We start from the raw sequence: 21,090 nt of genomic DNA, 5'->3' as shown, positions 1-21,090 counted from the left end.
GCAACTGTGACTGTGAGTGCACATCAGTTTTTTTTCCTTGATCCCTTTAACTGACATTTCACTCCCTATATACATACACAGTGACAGAGCTGTCAATCAACAAACGTGTGGCGATTAGAAGCCAGCTGGGGACCTGCATTGGACTACTTATCCAACTCACATAGTCAACGGTTGCAGCTTTCCAAAGTGAAACATATCTGGCGCTGCAATTACATAGCATGACTACGATCCATACCACCTGCTTTCCTTCAATGCCTATAGATTTAGAATGGGATATCGTAAGAGATCCTGTAGGTGTAATGTGTAGGTGTCCCAATACTTTAGTCCATACACTGTTCTGTAGATCCTATAGGCATGCCAAAAGTTCTGTGTGTTATGGTTCCTATTTCTTTTTTCTGCCCTGCAAAAACAAAGTAAAATGAATATTTGACACATAAAATAGATCGGACCATAGAGACAATTAACCCCTTCACCCTCAAGCCTGTTTTCACCTTCATGACCATGTCAAATTTTACAATTCTGACCACTGTCACTTTATGTGGTAATAACTCTGGAACGCTTCAACAGATCTCACTGATTCTGAGAATGTTTTTTCGTGACACATTGTACTTCATGATAGTGGTAACATTTCTTTGATATGACTTGGGTTTATTTGTGAAAAAATGTGAAATTTGGCCAAAATTGTAATTTTTTTTGCAATTTTCAAACTTTGAATTATTATGTCCTTAAATCAAAGAGTTATGTCACACAAAATAGTCAATAAATAATATTTCCCACATGTCTACTTTACATCAGCACAATTTTTGAAACAATTTTTTTGTTAGGAAGTTAGAAGGGTTAAAATTTAACCAGCGATTTCTCACTTTTACAACAAAATTTACCAAGCCATTTTTTCAGGGATCACATCACATTTAAAGTGACTTTGAGGGGTCTATATCACAGAAAATTCCCAAAAGTGACACCATTCTAAAAACTGCACCCCTCAAGGTGCTCAAAACCACATTCAAGAAGTTTATTAACCCTTCAGGTGCTTCACAGGAACTGAAGCAATGTGGAAGGAAAAAATTAACTTTATTTTTTTCGCAAAAATTTTAATTTAGACCCCAATTTTTTTTATTTTTACAAGGGTAACAGGAGGATATGGACCCCAAAAATTGTTGTGCAATTTCTTCTGAGCAAGCCGATTCCCCATATGTGGAGGAAAACTAGTGTTTTGGCGCACGGCATGGCTCGGAAGGGAAGGAATGCGTTTGACTTTTTGAATTCAAAATTTGCTTTAATCATTAGCGGATGCCATGTTGCATTTTGAGTGCTCCTAATGTGCCTAAATAGTGGAAACCCCCCACATATGACCCAATTTTGGAAACCAGACCCCGCAAGAAACGTATCTAGATGTGTGGTGGGCACCTTGAACTGCTTCACAGAAGTTTATAACATTGAGCTGTGAAAATAAAAAATCAAATTTTTCCCACAAAATAGTTCTTTTAGCCTCCATTTTTTTATTTTCACAAGGGTAACAGGAGAAAATGGACCCCAAAATTTGTTGTGCAATTTCTCCTGAGTATGCAGATACCCCATATGTGGGGGAAAACTACTGTTTGGGCGCACATGAGGGCTCAGAAAGGAAGGAGTGACGTTTTGGAACACAGACTTTGATGGATTGGTCTGCGGGTGTCATGTCACGTTTGGAGAGACCCTGATGGACCTAAACAGTGGAAACCCCCACAAGTGACCCCATTTTGAAAACTAGACCCCTCAAGGAGTTTTTCTAGATGTGTGGTGAGCACCTTGAACACATAGGTGCTTCACAGAATTTTACATTGTTGATCTGTGAAAATTAAAAATAATTATTTTTCCCACAAAAATGTTATTTTAGCCCCAATTTTTTCATTTTCACAAGGATAGCAGGAGAAAATGGACTCCAAAATTTGTTGTGCAATTTCTACTGAGTATAGCGATACCCCATATGTGGTTGAAAACAACTATTGAGACACAGTGCAAAGTTCAGAAGGAAAGAAGCTCAATATTGGAGTTCAGATTTTGCTGGACTGGTTTGAGGGTGCCATGTCACATTGGCAGAGCCCTTGAGGTGCCATATGTGACCTCATTTTACAAACTACACCTCTCAATTAATTAATCTAGGGGTGCAGTGATCATATTGACACCACAGGTGCGTCACAGAATTTTATACTGTTGGGCATTGAAGAAAAAAAAAAATTTACCACCAAAATTTTGTTTTAGCCCTAGATTTTACATTTTCACACTGGGAAATGGATAAAAATGGCAACAAAATTTGTCCCACAATTTCTGCTGAATGTAGAAATACCCCATATGTGGCTGTACAGTACTGCTTAGCCATACAGTGAGACTCGGGAGGGACGGAGCACTATTTGCCTAATGGAACGCAGATCTTCGTAGAATAGTTTGGGGACTCCATATACAGAGCCCCTAAGTGCTAGAAGAGCAAAATCCCCCCTCCCAAGTGACCCCATTTTGGAAATTATACCCCTTTGGGAATTTATGTACAGGTGTATTGACGATTTTGACTCCAAGAGTGTTTTCCAGAAACAAGCAACAGTGAATGTAGCTGAGTGAAAATTGTAAATCTGCTATTGTAGTGCCAATACATTGTAGTGCCCAGTATGTTATGCCCAGCTCATGCTTCTGGAGACATACACCTGTAAATTAGGCAGACTCTGATCGCTACATGCCAAATATGTGGACGCTAAATGTGGTTCAGGCACACTGGGGCTCAGAAGGGAGGGGGCATTTGGATTTGGGAGCATAGAATTTGCTGAATTTCTTTTGGGGGGCAAGGAGCCATTTCACTTTTCCAGAGCCTTTGTACTACCAGTAATGTGGAAGTCCCCTATGTTTCTGTTAACTGATGACGGACCTGAGTGGGGACTTGCTTTTTTTGTGGATTGAGTTGAAGCTTTTATTGGGAACATTTTACATAAAGTTTGGGATCACATTTATCCGACGCTCCACGCTGAGTACTTATATCGAGGTTTCCATCTAAATCTCCGAGTTATGTGATTCAAATGAAACCCCCAAAGGATCAACTCACTATAATGAGGCAGCAGAGTTACTCTAGAGTTCTTCTTGCCTCTGTTCAGCCCTGTCTTTCTTTTCAGAAGTGCACAAAACTGTGCGCTTTTATGCATGACTGAAAAAACAGACACCACTGGATCAAAGGCCAGATGGCGTCCACAATGCCTCCATCTGCCTCATTATAGGGATTCTTCCACCGGGGGTTCCGTCTGAATCACGTATTTCAGAGATTTACACGGAAACCCCGGTGTAAGTGCTCAGCACAGAGCGCAGGATAAATGTGAGCTGAGCCTTACTGCGATCTTTGGGAGGCGGAATGAACAAATCAACAGCAGGTGAAAAATTAGTTTTATTTATTTTTACGCCGTTCCTTTTGCGGTAGAAGTGATTAGACGATTTTATTCTTCGGGTTGGTGCAACTACAGCGATACCAGATTTATATCGGGTTTTTATATTTGGCTGCTGTCACACACTAAGAGACGCTTTTTATTGCAAAAACAAGTTTTTGTATCCACATATTTTGAGAGCTATAATTTTTCCATACTTCGTCCGACAGAGTCATGTGAGGGCTTCTTTTTTGCAGGATGAGTTGACGTTTCTATTTGTTCCATTTTCAAGCAAATTATATGTTTTTATTGCTTTCTATTATGATTTCTGGAAGGCAGAATGAACAAAATCAGCAATTCTGGAATTTTTTTTTTTGTTATGCCATTCTGCATGTGGTAAAATTGATATGGTAGCTTTATACTTCGGGTCAGTACAATTACAGTGATACCACATTTATATAGTTTTTTTATGTTTTGGTGCTTTTACACAATAAAAACTTTTCTAGAAAAAAATATATTTTTGTATTTCTTTATTCTGAGAGCTATAACTTTTTTATTTTTCCACAGATGGAGCTGTATGTCAGCTTGTTTGTTGCGGGACAAGATGACGTTTTCAGTGATACCATTTTTATTTACAATCGTCTCTTTGCTTGCGTTTTATTCCACTTTTCGTTTGGCGGTATGATGATAAAGCATCTTTTTTTTTGCATTATGTTTTTTTTTACGATGTTCACTGAAGGGGGTTAACTAGTGGAACAGTTTTATAGGTCGGGTTGTTCTGGATGCGGTGATACCAAATATGTGTACTTTTTTTGTTTCTTTTTGTTTAACATAAATAAATGTATTTATTGGATTAATATATATATATTTTTTTGTTCTTTATTTTGTTATTTTTATTTTTCATATTTTTTTAAAAAAAATTTTACTTTTTAACCCTGTCCAAGTATGGGACATCAACTTTCCAGTAACTGATTGCTGATCTAATACTCTTTAGATCAGCGTTTCACAGGCAGGGACGAGACGTGTCAGCTGCTGCTCTAAGCAGGAGCTTATGGGCCAACACCAATCATGGGCGTTGCTGCAGGGTGTCAGCTCTCATATAGAGTTGACACACACATTTTATCGTGAGGGCAATCTGCGTGAGCCTGCGCGATCGTCAGGAAGTCTATGTACGGCGGTTTGGGGGAACGCAGCTCCCGCAGCGCCGTACAAATAAGGCAAATGTCGGGAAGTAGTTAAAGACGCTGGATTTTTCCTCCTCTTACATTCCTAGCCCTACTTCAGTTACTTTACAGTAGCTGAAATGTACAAATCTGTATAAACAGTGTGTCCCATCATAGCATTCCTTTGTAAAGGCAATGGCGGCATTACTGTACACTAAGAATGTGGTTTGGTGCCAAATATGTGGACAATGCCGCCTTTCCTCCCACCAATATGACTGATGCTTATCTGTCCCATTCACTTGGTGGTCTTGTGCTAGCAGTATACATCTGACGCTTATCCCACTGTTATACAAAGTGCTCTTTCAGATCATGCATACGTGCATCTCTCTGTGCTCAATGCAACATATTATCCTTTCATTTAAGACTTAGACCTATCTATCTAAGGAAGGCGGTGAGCATCAAGACATCGACTGAGATGCCAGGAAAATTCTGGAAGACAGTGGCTGTTGCTGTGGTAAGCAATCCTTACAATATATACTAAAAAAGTAGCACAGATCACTTTATAATGCAGATATGGATATTAGAGAATGCCAGCAATAATGTAATGTATGTCCACATAACATCCAAGCAATGGGATTACCCACCAACAAAATCTTTTACTATGTACCTGGAATGTTTAATATAAATATAGTGCATATATATGTGTACTGTATAAAGTAGGTGTAACACATACCTTATACAGTACACGTATGTATGCACTATATTCCTGTGTTTAGTAGTTAGTTCCTTTGTTCAACTCTTCTAGCGCATTTGTTATTTTATGAAGTCTAAAGAATAAGATCGGCCTGTGAAAAGTCCTATATCACAAGAACAGAAGACAACATTTAGGAAGCCAAATTATGTTAATTTGTGGCAAATATTCCCAGTTTGCTACTAAAAGTGTCAGATGGCTAGGATAATATTAAGAAAAAGTGTATTTCTGTGCATGTACAAGTGTCTGCTGCACTGGCGGAAAAGACCCTTTGTTCAAGAACAGTATATGGGCCCTCTGCAGTCCAATAGCTCCTCATAATGCACAATTCCACATGTTTTGGAGGCTGGTTGTGGCCCCCTTACATTTTGCCCAGGATAAACCATTAATATGTTCACCACTGGTCTACTGTAATGTTAACACTTTCCAATAGACTTTTACACGGTAGTCATTTGGCTAAAATTTTAGGGATTACATCTCTAACACACTGTCAGAAGGGGAATCATGATCCGACATCTGCCGGGTATACAGATTTCTAGAAACAAGCTATAGAACTTGTCAGCAAATATACAATACCATTTTGGGCAGCGTATACTTATAATTTACAGCAGCAGTTGAAAGTTTGTGAACCCTTTAGAACACGATTGCTAACCATCTAGAAATTCCAGGACAGTCCTGAAAAATAGGGCACTTTTTTGCCTTGTCTGTAAAAAATTTTTAAGGCGTCCATGTTTTTTTTTTTTTAAACTGAAGAAACTTATGCAAATTAGATTATTTTGACTGTAATTCTCATCATTTTACAGCTTACAGTGAATACACCTGATGTCTTCATATCAGAATTATGGGCTGTAGACATATCACTTATAATCATAATTACTTATTGTGGTTTTCCAATGTGTCCGTAAAAAATATTGTCTGTCTGTGATTTTTTGATAAGCTGTCTATAAAAAGTAAAAAGTCAAATTGGCTACCCTGTTTTAGAATAGTCCATATTTCTGTATAAATGTGACCTAAAACTACATCCCACAAGTCCTAAAAGTAGATAAGGGGAACCAAATCAAACAAATGAGGGTTCACAAACCATTGTAGGTTGCAGATTCTTATTATACTAAGCATAGCCTGGTAATGAGTTAAAATTGATTAAAATGGCAATTTAAAATCTATTAAAAATGTGTTAAAATAACTAATGCCATGAGAGAGCTTCACAACACAAACACTGATAGTGTAGTTCAACGTGAATGGTCTTATTTTCAATTTTATTGGCCCAATTCACCTCTCTTAGTAATCAGAATCAAGTTAAAGGGAACCTGTCAACATAAAACTGCAGTCTATTATTATTTATATCATTTATTATGCTTTGCTTACAGTTGAAACCAGAAGTTTACATACGCTATATAAAAAGACACATATGCATGTTTTTCTCAATATCTGACATGAAATCAGCATAAACCTTTCCCGTTTTAGGTCAGTTAGGATTACCATAATTTTTTAATATTTGCCAAATGCCAGAATAATGAGAGAGAGAGAATGTTTTAAGGCATTTTTATGACTTACTGCAAAGTCTAAAGTTTACATGCAGTAAGATTACTATGCCTTTAAACAATTCTGGACTGGCCATATACTGATGTCATATGTTTGGAAGCTTTTGGAAGTTTTTTTGGCAACATCTGAGTTAATTAGAGACACACCTGCGGATGTATTTTAATGGACTTGCACAAGTCTGGCTCATCCTTGGATACAATTTCAAGATACCAGAAAGTGCTTTGCTCATCTGTACAAACAATTATACGCAAGTACAAACAAGATGGGAATGTCCAGCCATCATGCAGCTCAGGAAGGAGATGGGTTCTGTGTCCCAGAGATGAACATGCTTTGGTCTGACATGTGCATATCTACCCAAGGACAAAAGCAAAAGACCTTGTGAAGATGATGGCGGAAGCTGATAAGATTGTGTCAATATCCACAGTGAAACGAGTACTGTATCAACATGGGCTGAAAGACCACTCTGCCAGGAAGAAGCCATTACTCCAAAAGAAACATGAAGAAGGCAGATTAATGTTTGCAAATGCACACAGGAACAAAGACCTTAATTTTTGGAGACATGTCCTGTGGTCTGATGAAACTAAAATTGAGATTTTTGGGCATAATGACCATCGTTACTTTTGGAGGAAAGAGGGAGAAGCTTGGAAGCCTAAGAACACCATCTCAACTGTGAAACACAGGGGTGGCAGCATCATGTTGTTGGGTTGTTTTGCTGCAGGAGGCACTGGTGCACTTCACAAAATAGATGGCAGCATGAGAAAAGAAGATTATGTGGCAACACTGAAGCAACATCTCAATACATCAGCCAGGAAGTTAAAGCTTGGGCGGAAATGGGTCTTCCAATTGGACAAATGACCCAAAGTATTCTGCCAAAATGGTAACAAAATGGCTTAAGGATAACAAAGTCAATGTTTTGGAGTGGCCATCACAAAGGCCTGATCTCAATCCTATTGAAAATTTATGGGCAAAGCTGAAAAGGCAGGTGTGAGCAAGGCGACCTACAAACCTGGATCAGTTACACCAGTTTTGTCAGGAGGAATGGGTCCAAATTCCGACCAACTATTGTAAGAGGCTTGTGGAAGGATATCCCAAACGTTTGACCCAAGTCATTCAGTTTCAGGGTAATGGTACCAAACACTAATGAAATGTATGTAAACTTTTGACTTTGCAGTAAGTAACAAAAATGCCTTAAAACATTCTCTCTCTCTCTCTCTCTCTCTCTCTCTCTCTCTCATTATTCTGGCAATTGGCAAATATTAAAAATTATGGTAATCCTAACTGACCTAAAACGGGAAAGGTTTATTCTGATTTCATGTCAGATATTGAGAAAAACATTCATATGTGTCTTTTTATATAGTGTAGGTAAACTTCTGGTTTCAACTGTATATAGCACTATCACATTCCGCAGCTCTTTACAGATATTGTCATCACTGTCCCCACAATCTAGATTCCCTATCATACTGTAGAAATATTATCAATCATATACATTTACGCAGGTTGTGTACATTAAGAGGATGGATGCAGAAGCTTCTAGGTCTCCCCAATAAATTATGACTTCCCTATAATGGAGTCATATGTAAATGTATAGGCTGTCAAAGGGACCTTCCATTTTTCCATCTGACTATGACCCGCAAAGACAAATCTGCAAAGTGGCTCCTCACTCAAGTGCTGGTGAACATTGTATTGCATTTAACATCATTGTCCAATCGCAAAATACCTCAGATACTAGATCACCGTAGATCACAATGAGTTCTCGAATATGTTAAAAAGGTAGCAGAAGTACACTTTGCGGTGTACACCAATATACACTTTTACCTATAGAAGCCTTTTCCCATGATACCCTACTGGATTTTTTTACATTTTCCTTTAATAACACCTACAGATTAGATTAACAATTTAAAGCAGGGGTCTCAAACACGCGGCCCGCGGGCCGCATGCGGCCCCTGAGGCTGCTTTATGCGGCCCGCAGGCACAGACCCCTTGACGATCCCGACCTGGTCCAGGAGGAGCCGCCGACAGCAGTGCTGAATTGCCACACAGAGACTGTTTCCCAGCAATGCATTTCCAATGCCAGCCGCTGGCCAATCAGAGGGGTCAAGGGGTCGGACTCTGTGGTGCCTGCGGGCCACATCTGCAGGAAGGCCGCCGAGGGAACGGAGGACAGGTGAGAATCATCTTTTTTTTTTTCTATTTTATATGTGTGAAGAACAGCACAGGGGGCACAGAGGACCGGGGACCGGGATGGGGCACAGAGCCACAAGAGGGGACCTGGATGGGGCACAGAGCCACAAGAGGGGACCTGGATGGGGCACATAGCCACAAGAGGGGACCTGGATGGGGCACATAGCCACAGGATGGGGACTTGGATGGGGCACAGAGCCTCAAGATGTGGACCTGGATGGGGCACATAATGGGGACCTGGATGGGGCACAGAGCCACAAGATGGGGACCAGAGCCACAAGATGGGGACCAGAGCCACAAGATGGGGACCAGAGCCACAAGATGGGGACCAGAGCCACAAGATGGGGACCTGGATGGGGAACATTGCCACAGGATGGGGACCTGGATGGGGCACATAGCCCCAAGATGGGGACCTGGATGAGGCACATTAGTACAAGATGGGCGCCAGGATGGGGAACGTTGCCACAGGATGGGGACCTGGATGGGGCACATAGCCACAAGATGGGGACCTGGATGGGGCACAGAGCCACAAGATGGGGACCTGGATGGGGCACAGAGCCACAAGATGGGGACCAGAGCCACAAGATGGGGACCAGAGCTACAAGATGGGGACCTGGATGGGGAACATTGCCACAGGATGGGGACCTGGATGGGGCACATAGCCCCAAGATGGGGACCTGGATGAGGCACATTAGTACAAGATGGGCGCCAGGATGGGGAACGTTGCCACAGGATGGGGACCTGGATGGGGCACATAGCCACAGGATGGGGACCTGGATGGGGCACATAGCCCCAAGATGGGGACCTGGATGAGGCACATTAGTACAAGATGGGCGCCAGGATGGGGAACGTTGCCACAGGATGGGGACCTGGATGGGGCACATAGCCACAAGATGGGGACCTGGATGGGGCACAGAGCCACAAGATGGGGACCTGGATGGGGCACAGAGCCACAAGATGGGGACCAGAGCCACAAGATGGGGACCAGAGCCACAAGATGGGGACCTGGATGGGGAACATTGCCACAGGATGGGGACCTGGATGGGGCACATAGCCCCAAGATGGGGACCTGGATGAGGCACATTAGTACAAGATGGGCGCCAGGATGGGGAACGTTGCCACAGGATGGGGACCTGGATGGGGCACATAGCCACAGGATGGGGACCTGGATGGGGCACATTAGTACAAGATGAGGACTTGGATGGGGAACATTACTACAAGATGTTTTCCATTATTACTATATGATGCTAATTGTAAGACAATATTACTGTATGTGGCCAATTGGGGGAAATAAAATTGTAAAAAAAATAAAAAATAAAATAAAGCATGAAAAAATATTGGGCACTAAAAATGCTGTTTTATATGTAAACTAAAGTAAACACAAAAAAGTGCACGTTTATTATCGCCACATCCATAACGACCCAAGCCATAAAAAAATAAACACGGCAAAAATGTTCAAAAGGTGTATACAAAAAAAATGGTATCACTAAAAATGTCACATTGAACAAAGAATGCGGCCCCCCAAATTCAAATTTTTTCCATGTGCGGCCCATATACCCAGCCGAGTTTGAGACCCCTGATTTAAAGGGAACCTGTCAAGTCCCTAAATGCTATTAACCTATAGATATGGGGTTAATCTGCAGGGTAATAACGTTCTAAAACTGCCTAGCCACCACACTGAAAGCCCGGCTACCGGGAGAAAATGAACTTTATTATTCCCAGCAGCCTCTGTCTTTCAGTCATAGGGGCGCGGCTGATGCGGCTTCAGTCACTGTATAAAGTATACAGCGAGTGGCGGCTGTAACCCCGCCCCTGCACTTTGACTGACAGCTGGCTCTGCAGCGTATCAGTACAGAGATGGCTGTCAGTCAATGTGGCATCTAGGTTGCTTTAGAACGCTATTGACCTGCAGATTAACCCCATATCTACTGGTCAATATCGTTTAGGGACATGACAGGTTCCCTTTAAATTGTGAGCAGGGAATTCAGACCAGATAGGGGCACAGTTTATCCTTGTATAGAATTAGTATCATAGTTGAGGGTTGGCGCGATGGCATCTGTGGGCAGCATAGTACCAGGTCAGGAAGCATAGCAAATCCCCAGTGAAGAAAGGATTTTTTATAAGACTATTTGCAGTTCTCTTTGATGCTGTGAAATGTTCCTAATCCATCCTATAAAATTTAGGATATTTCCTTTATTCATCATTATAAAGAAGCTGAAAACCTATTGGGTAAGAAACTTAAAGTCCAAAAAAATTGATTAAAAATTGTAGGTACTATGACATTTTCATTCACTAACATTTTGTGATTAGTGTAAAATCTACTACAGCAATTTCCCCTGATATATGGAAATTACATCTGTATTTGTTCTAGAGCGACGCTTCCTAGTAAATCCACTAGAGGGCCCTGCACTCATTTATTTTATCATGTAAATAGCCTTTTATACCATCTACCTGGCAGCAGTGCAACATCATATAAAGGATTGTGTGTGTCCTATCAATCTTTAAAGGTAATACTCTTGTTTCTTAGGTCTTATAATTTAACTTAATGCTGCCTTCTGCTGTCTTTCTTGATTATCTCGCTGAATATAAAATCATTAAATAGTTTTGAAATTGAATGTCTTGTATTGTTTGACATCTGTCTATGCTTCTATAATAATAGTGACAGTAAAAGCTAGACTGGCATTTATCTGACACCTATCCCCTCCCCTCTGCAAACTTAACCCCTTCTCAACCCTGGGATTTCCCGTTTTTGCATTTTCGTTTTTTGCTCCCCTTGTTCCCAGAGCCATAGCGTTTTTATTTTTTGGTCAATATGGCCATGTGAGGGCTTATTTTTTGCGGGACGAGTTGTACTTTTCAACTCCATTACTAGTTTTGCCATATCGTGTACGGGAAAATGGGAAAAAAATTCCAAGTGTGGTGAAATTGCATAAAAAGTGCAATACCACAGATGTTCGTAGACACCAAACATGTGTAGGTTCTTTTTTATTTAAGTGGTGAAAAAAAATCCAAAGTTTGCTAAAAAAAAAAATGGCGCCATTTTCCAAGACCCGTAGCGTCTCATTTTTCGGGATCTGGGGCCGGGTGAGGGCTTATTTCTTGTGCACTGAGCTAATGCTTTTATTGATACCATTTTACCGTTATTGCATTTTATTGCAATGGTGCGGCGACCAAAAAACGTAATTCTGGCGTTTAGAATTTTTTTCTCGTTACGCCGTTTACCGATCGGATTAATTCTTTTTTTATATTGATAGATCGGGCGATTCTGAACGTGGCGATACCAAATATGTGTATGTGGGGTTTTTCTTTTATTATTTTATTTTGAATGGGGCGAAAGGGGGGTGATTTAAACTTTTATATTTTTTTAATTTTTTTTATATTTTTAAAAACATTTCTTTTACACTTTTTGCTTGCTTCTATAGTCCCCATAGGAGACTAGAAGCAGCACTTGTCTGATCGCCTCTGCTACATAGAGATGATCAGCAGATCACCTCTGTGTAGCAGAAATGGTCCTGTGCTATGAGTGCCGACCACTAGATGGCGCTCATAGCGACCAGCTCATGACAACCACTGGAGTCTGCTGCTGACCCAGGGTTGTCATGCCCACCCATTGGTGACCCGCGATCACGTGATGGGGTCACCGATGGGCGGGGTAAGTGACGCGCTTCCGGCGCTGCGCTGTTAAATGCCGCTGTCAGAGATTGGGCACATGTCAGCTGTAAGAATCAGCTGACATGTGCCCGGTTCAGTGCGGGCTCAGCGCTGGAGCCCTCACTGAACCGGGTAGTTACAGCCTTGTGCGTATAAATACGGCACAGGCTGTAAAGTGGTTAAAGAGTCATCATCGTTTTATTTTTATTTCATAAATCAGTAGCACACTTGGGAAAATAAGAAACTTTGTAATATATGTTATCAGAGAAATACACTTCTTCTCCTTCTGGATTCATCTTTCATGCTCAATTCCCAGGCAAATTCTGTATTCAATGAAGACATTTCACATTACTGAGATGGTAGTTACTGCTTTTAAAGGGAATCTGTCAGCAGGTTTTTGCTACCTTGTCAGAGAGCAGCGTAATGTATGCAAAGAAAAGCTGAATCCAACAATGTATCACTTAGATTACTGGGTGCAGCAGTTCTTACACAAGCAGAGTTCTTAGATTTAGAATGAAGCAGAGCTGAGAAAGCTAGCCCCGCCCACACCAGGCTCTGTATGTACACTGTCCATAGACAGGTGCTTGTCACAGGGGGAGGGGGCATTGCCACACTAGTGTAGTCCAGCAATGTTAACCTCTAAGTGATAAAACCTTCACAGTTAATAAACAACAGCACACACTTTGACACATCCCTGAATTCTGTGTTTCAGCCTCTATCTCCAGCTGATTACATAGCAAAAACCTGCTGATAGATTCCCTTTAAAATGGGAAGGAGGGTGAGGAAGGAGCTGGAGACTGACACAGACATTCTGCTGTCAGTTCTCGTGACACAACTGTTACAGTTTTCCATAGAACTTTATGAGCATCAACTGTCGTCTCCTGTTTCACTATTTTGAAAATCTGTATTCAGTGAAGGTAGATTTTACCTGTGAATTGAGAATTTTGAGAATGATTAATTAGCCCTGGAGAAGAATAAAGCAGATTTCTCTAATTAGGTACACAATACTAATAATATTTTTTTTTCATTTCTGTAATAGCAACAACATATTCTGCAACACTTTGCAATTCAAAATTAGCAAAGTTTCTTATTTACATGTTTACTTGTGACTTATGTAAAAAAAAAAAAAAATGACTGTTACTTTTTAAATATAAACTTACAAGCATTTTTTTTATTATTCGTCTGCACTGAATTTATTAATTATCAGTCAGTATCCAATTATTCCATTCAATTCTTTTTGCTAGTGCAAATGCCCATAAAAACGTGGTGTCTACGTGTAAATGCTCATAGAATAGCACCAAATCCAAATCTATTAGCAACAATGCAAGAGTGCAAGGGCCCATATAAAAGTATTAGCCAAAAAAAGTACCTATAGTAGTTTCCCTTAACATTGGCAGCCATAGTGCCAATTTATTGTGTCAGCTATATGTACTATCAACTATAATGCCCATAGATAAGTTATTCTAGACATATTAACACAGCAGGCAGGATAATATTCCTCGCCAACTTCTACACCAATGCCTCTTCCCTGTGCCATTCATTGCATTGGTTGGCCATCCAATATAGAGTTCAATATAAACTTATCACGCTTCCCCACAAAGCGCTCCATGCTTCAGTACCCCCTACATCTCCTCCCTTGTCTCAGTCTACCACCCTACACGTGCCCTCCGTTCTGCCAATGACTTAAAACTAAAATCCTCCATAATCCGAACTTCCCACTCCCGTCTCCAAGATTTCTCGCGTGCTGCGCCAATTCTTTGGAATGCACTACCCAGGACAGTTCGATTAATTCCCAATAGCCATAGTTTCAAGCGGACCCAAAAAACCCATTTATTTAGACTGGCCTATTGCCTCAACACACTTATCTAACTGTCCCAGTTTTCCCCCATTTTAAAATCTTCTTCAATTTCAGGTTCATACCATCCATGCACTCAATAGCCTCGGTCAGGACTGTATACATACTGGCAGGCGACCAGTCCATGTATTATTATTTATCCTAATTTGTATATCAAGGCTGCATTATATAATATATGTACTTTTTACCTTTTGTGTCTCCCCCATTTCCTCATAGACTGTAAGCTTGCGAGCACGGCCCTCACTCCTTTCAGTATGAGATATGCTTATTCAGTATTGTCTGTATAAGTCCCCCCTAAAATTGTAAAGTGCTGCGGAATATGTTGGCGCTATAAAAATATAAATTATTATTATTATTATTACTCAGGCTCTGCTATATAGTATCCATATAAATAGTGCCAGTGCACAAATAATGACATATGTTGCCCAGATAAATAGTACCATACAGTGGCTAATACAATTACTTTAAAATAAAAAAGGGAATCAATTGACCAAATAGTGCCAGATTAAATGATACATACAATGATCAAACCACAGATGCCATGCAGAGAATAATATACAGAACATACATAAGATATAAGTATCATATGAATGATTGAACTAATTCAGTGTAACACTGCGCCACGGGCCGGGCTTACCCTGGAGGTGTGTGACTAAGCGACTAACCTCACCACCTAGCACCTCTGGTCGTGAGGTTAGGCTTGGCTTCAGGTAGTCGCAGGTACCACTCCAGGGCAATCCCCTGGACAGCAGCAGCTGGCCGGAGGGTGAGAAGATTGGGTACACTGTACAGAGGGGCATAGACAAAATGTGGTCAGATGGTTTGAGGTCGGGGCAAGCAGCACAGAGTCAGAGGTCAGGAGTAGAGAGGTCAGACAGGATGAGAAAACAAGCCGGGTCTTAACGGGAAGCGGAATACAGAGATAGGCATGCATGATAACAAACGAGTAGGAAGCAAACGTTCGAGCAAGGGGCGGAGGGAGGAAATTACTTTTATTGATCCTGCTCGCATGGGATAGGCCGGGGAGCCAAATCTCTGCAGGACACACCAGGGTTAAATTCCTGCAGAGACCAGCTACGCCCCCTAAGGCAAAATGGAACCACAATGCTTAGTAGCTGAGCAAGGAGTGCAGCAGAAAACAAACCTCAGCGAACCGACCTGATACGAGGAGACACCACGTGGTGACCATGGTGAGTAAGGTGGCACTGAGGAGGCACACGAGTTACCGTCGTGACATTTAGCTTCCAGGTATAATGTCCTCCATCCTTGGCCTTTTCCTGGTATAATGTTACCCATCCTTGGCCTCTTCAAGTAATAATTTCCCCCATCCAGGTATAATGTCTCCATCCTGGGCCCCTTCCTAATATAATGTCTCCCTTTCTTGGTATAATGTCCTACATCCTAGGCCCCTTCCTGGTATAATGTCCTACATCCCGGGCACTTTCCTGGTTTAATGTCCCCCATCCTGGGCCACTTCCAATAATATTAGTCCCCCATCCTGGTATAATGTGCCCCATCCTGGGCTTCTTCCAGTAATAATATCCCTGTTCTGCGGCTCTTCTCCAACTAATGTAATAAAAAATAAACGATTCTACTCATCTTCACCTGCTCCCATAGCGTGCAGCACCCTCTTCTATAGCCAGTGCAGAAGCGGGCAGCTGACTTCAGCGTGCAACCAACAGGCAGCGCGTTATGTCACTGCCATGCTCCGCCAGTGACTTGCACGCCGATGTCAGTTACCGGCCTCTGAATGGCTGGCAGTGTGTATTGCAGTGCAGGGACCCGGCTGAAATACCTGCTGGAGTCGGCGGGCCCTACTCCCACTGCAACTGCGGTCGTTATGCTTCTGCTGACAGCTGTATTAGCGATGTAAACAGTGTTCTCCTTTACGCACAGAAAAAATGTTTCTAGAATACCATTAAGAGCAGAAATGTTAGTTAAATTAGAAAGTTACATGACTTTTCATTTGTGTAAAGATTCAGCACTATTAACCTAAAACTAAAAATCCCCATTAAGTCCTGGAATCTGTCCGAGTGCTTGTGTTAAACATAATTCCCAGACTTATGAAAGCAAGAGGAAGTAGACAACATCCATTTGTGGAGGATTGCTAAAGATCTCTAAGGTACCTATATTGTTCCAGTCATTCACTGTATAGATGTTTATGTAGAGTGTCAGGGGGACGTACAGGAGATCCCGCAGATATCTCCCTGCCGTTGCCCGATGATTACAAACCAGTACTCTGCTGCCTCCAATCGTCAAGACAATTACACAATTGGCTGACGAGGCCACAGCTGCCTTCACTACTAGGCCGGAAATTAGGGAGCTCACAGTGAACGTATAGTATATACAACTCTGATTCCAACCCATGGAATATATATACGTTGTGACAAAATCACTGGCAAAGTACTGGAAGGGAGGTATAATTCACTGAGGCTATTAGCGTCAGTGATTTGAAATCCGGAGGTTTGCTACAGCACACTAAGTGCTGAGAGGGGTTAATCGGCCATATTAAGGGCTGGATTTTATGTGAACAACCAAAGAACGGGTGGGAGGTTGTTCACCATATCTCCACCCCAGGGTGTAGTCTGGGATATAAATAGCCAGCCTTTTGAGTCATTAGATGTTCAGTGGGTCTGGAGGCGACACCTCCAGAGAAGTGTTCTGTTAAAGTGTGCTGAACCCGTTTGTATCCTAAGCGGGCGGATCCCCGCATGGACTGTCTTATACATTTTCTTTTTGCTTTCCCGTTATGCCAGAAAGGCTGTGTTTGTTTTGATGAATGTTACATTGGTTTATTCTGTACTGTAATAAACCAGTGAGAGATTTAAAGAGACATCGTTCTTGTGTCTGTCTCCGTGTGCAGCCGAGTGAGCCGATCTAGCACAACGTATATATATTCCGGTACGGTCACAGCTAAGCTTCCCAATAATCCACAAAAAACTAGCTGCCGCCGCCAATTGTTTATACAGGCCGATTGGACCCCAACAGGTAGAGTATGGCTTCAAGGGTGCAGTTTATTTAGCAAGAGGAACTGAGCTATTACATTTTTATATATTTAATCCAAAAAAGTAGGCATTGTTTATAAAAAATATACAAAGATGTTTCAAAATGGAAAAAACAGTACAGCATAAACAATTATGTGACTATACAGCCTATGGTCTTAGTAAGCCAGACGTTTAGATTTGTTAAGTCAAGAGAAATACACTATTATCTGTAGCCTCCTGCTGGGCAGAGACGCCGTTCCCCTCACCGCCGCGGTCCCGGTCCGGCGACTTCCTGCTCCCCTGCGGCTGCTGTGGCGCGCACCGCGCGCAGTCTCCTGGGCACTGTGCTTAGGGCGCATGCGCGTGCGCTCCCTCCCTCTTAAAGGGGCGCGCGCCGTCCTAAAGAGTCCCCAGCCAATGCCGGAGGACTTCTATTATATAAGGCACCTCCTCTAAAATGGAGGTTCCTGTGCAAGGTTATTGTTTTGTGTGCGAACACTTTCCTCAGCCCTCAGGTCCTGCTGCATGTCAGTCCAGCCAGCCAGTCTGTCTTACAGTCCTGCCCGCCAGTCTATCTAACAGTCGTGCCCGCCAGCCTGCCTACCTGGAGCACCTGCCAGAAACCTGCCAGATACCTGCCGTACCCGCCAGCCTGCCTACTTGGTGCACCTGCCAGTTACCTGCCGTGCCCGCCAGCCTGCCTACCTGTTGCACCTGCCAGTTACCTGCCGTGCTTGCCAGCCTGCCTACCTGGAGCACCTGCCAGTTACCTGCCGTGCCCACCAGCCTGCCTACCTGGAGCACCTGCCAGTAACCTGCCGTGCCCGTCAGCCTGCCTACCCGAAGCACCTGTCTGGCTATCCACCGTACCCGCCTGCTTGCCTACCCTGAGCACCTGTCTGGCTATCTGCCGTACCTGCCTGCTTATCTACCCGGACCACCAGTCTGCCTTCCTGCCATGCTCTTCCGCTGTACCGGTCAGCTCCTGTCATCTGACCTGTAGGAGTCACCTGCTCTCACACAAGGTCGGTCCCAAAGTGGCACCTGGTTCACCTGCCCGATCCCTCACTCGTTCACGGAGTCAACTAAGCCGCCGTGTGACCTGGGTCGGTCCGAGTAGGCACTTAGTCACGCCCCTCTGGTCCCTCCTTGCACCGAAGCACAGAGGTTCCACCACCCGGACCGGACCCGTAACATTATCTTTGTGTTTCTGTTGACTTATAATTGTATGTGTATTTCTGAGGCTGGTTAAGAATGTCACACTATTTGTATAAAACTGAATGCTGACTTATCTTCATTTGGAAACAATGATGTTGATTTAAAGAGCCCCCTACTATACCAACTATGGAAATAGATTAGCTCAAACAATGAGAGCTGAGTCATGTGAGTAATGCCCTCTCTAACCCCAACCTGTGACTGATGACCTTTATATGTAAATAGAAAAAGGATTTATCTATCCTGCTGAAAAGAAACTTGGGAAAGAGTATCAAGGAGAAGCAAGAGGACACTCAGACTCTCTTCACACCATCAGCTTGGAAGTATGGATTTACCTAAAGAGACACAGATTTGGACTATGCATGATTCTAGCCTAAGGGTATATAGCCCTGACTGAAAAGATACGGATCTGCTCCATTGACCATCAGAGAGACTATGGATACATTTGGGGAGACCAGGTTGGGACGATGAAGTCACCTGGCCCCATGGACATGTTGTTTGGGGTTGCCAGGAGCGACCCACCGGTCGCCTGGAACTCATGGAGACATTCGGAGAAGCCAGATTGGGACCCACCGTTCATTTGGCACCATGGAAACTCTCAGAGAAGCCAGGGTGGGACTCTTGGGTCTCCTGGCCTTGTACCTCGATGGACTGCTAGCTTCCACAGCTTGCCGCTACCTTTTCTCTGTGGGGGCCTGCCAGAAGCGGGCGGCCACTGGTTGAGGTAGTTGGCGCTGGAAGTCCCAAAGTCGCAGCTGTTCTATCCCAGGCGGGTGGAGCGGAAGGGTGAGACTGTGTAATGTTGTACCATCTTGGGTGTTTTCTGGGACTGTTCTACGTGTTTATTGTACGCTTTTTGGTTCAATAAAGTATTGCCACACTGTTTTACCCTCACCCTGTGTTGTCTGAGTAGTGTTACGCCCACGGAAGACCCTGGGTCTTCACAACTTACATAAAAATTGTGAAGGATAAGAGCCGGGGGGGGGGTGTCGCGGTCACGCAGATCCCACCACTGCCACCAGTTGTCAAGGATAACAGCAGGGATGGTCACACAGATCCCACCACTTTTAACACTTTGTCAAAGATAACATGGGAGAGATCACGCAGATCCCACTGCTGACACCAGTTTGGCAAGGAAAAGCGACTCCGCTGCCTCCAGTCGTGAGGGCAATTACGCAATTGGCTGATGAGTGATGAGTGCTTCTTTCACTACTAGGCCGGTTATTGGGGAACTCACAGTGAGCGTATGGTATATACACCTCCGATTCCAGCTCATGGAGTATTTATACAGTATATACATATACCCAGATACGGTCATTGCCAGCTCAACATTAACTAAAATAGGGAACCACTAGTAGCTGCTACTAATTGTTTATACATGTCAATTGGACATTCATTACAGGCAGCGCACAGCTTCAAAGGAGCGGTTTACAGAGCAAGAGGAACAGAGCAATTACATTTATATATTTAATCCAGAAGGGTAGGCAGTGTTTTTAAAAAAATATACAAAGATGAGACAAAATGGAACAAAACAATACGGTATATACAATTACATAACATAAAAAGGAATAACGAAAGAGAATTACTAAACCTGATGTTGCAGGAATGGCTCTTATAGACAGAGACCCATACTTTCATTTTTATTAGCTCAATGCTATGCCCACATACCCCCTTTTTGAGTTCACATGGGGGCTGGTTGTGGAATGTCCTTCAAAATTCAATGAGATACCCAACTTATAGGATATCTTTGCCCCTGGAGGTCCGAGGCTGTAAATATTATCATGTTTCTTGTCGCGTTTTTATCTATCTATAGAGAAATAACATGTCCTGGATAGCACTGTCCTTCAGACCATTATTAAGTTGGAGGGGTTAGAATTGCCTTACGTGATGTGAGTAAATGCTTTATGTTCGTCACTTCGCTAAGACGCCAAAAATATATCTCACCTAAAAATCAGATCAATTCAAAACCCAATATTCACCACTGGTAACTGATAGTCCCTGGGCTCACTGCTCAAAGTTGGTTCTAAACCTGTCTACCACATCACCATAGCTATCATGAGGTCCTTGTTGGAGGGTCCGGAACTTTTTTCAGTACACTTCAGGAGTCAGCTGATATTTCCTCATCAATGCCTGTTTCCATCTTGATCTCGAGGAAAAGAGGCGAACACCTCCAGAGCTTTACCTCGTAGCTCTGAGGTTAAATATCACACATACTTGTCATCAGGCAACTGGTACAGTCTTCATGCCTTTTCAAACCCCCTCAAAAATGTGTCCAGATCTGTGTCCTTGTACATGACAGGAAAATGCTCAGGATGAAGTTTAAAGGTATTGACATTACTGGACTCACTGTTCAGTGGAGTAGATTGCT

At 42.7% G+C, this 21,090-nt stretch overlaps 1 protein-coding gene across 2 annotated transcripts in view; it reads left to right on the top strand.

Moving 5' to 3' along the window:
• Positions 1-4,908: 4,908 nt before the first annotated feature.
• The window catches only part of FILIP1 (filamin A interacting protein 1), a 320,170-nt gene continuing 303,988 nt past the window's right edge, over positions 4,909-21,090 (top strand). The window contains exon 1 of one of the 2 annotated variants that reach the window (XM_073675575.1): positions 4,909-5,057. In XM_073675575.1, the coding sequence (XP_073531676.1) occupies positions 5,019-5,057 (39 nt within the window). In that variant the 5' untranslated portion in view covers positions 4,909-5,018. The remainder of the gene's footprint in view (positions 5,058-21,090) is intronic. The other variant, XM_073675579.1, reaches the window with a different exon arrangement.

The sequence above is a fragment of the Phyllobates terribilis genome, unplaced genomic scaffold (assembly GCF_046119375.1).
Source record: "Phyllobates terribilis strain yellow unplaced genomic scaffold, ASM4611937v1 Scaffold_3__8_contigs__length_932513732, whole genome shotgun sequence".
NCBI lineage: Eukaryota > Metazoa > Chordata > Amphibia > Anura > Dendrobatidae > Phyllobates > Phyllobates terribilis.
The sequence above is the reverse complement of the archived record's forward strand: the minus strand, read 5'-3'. Positions and strand labels throughout refer to the sequence as shown.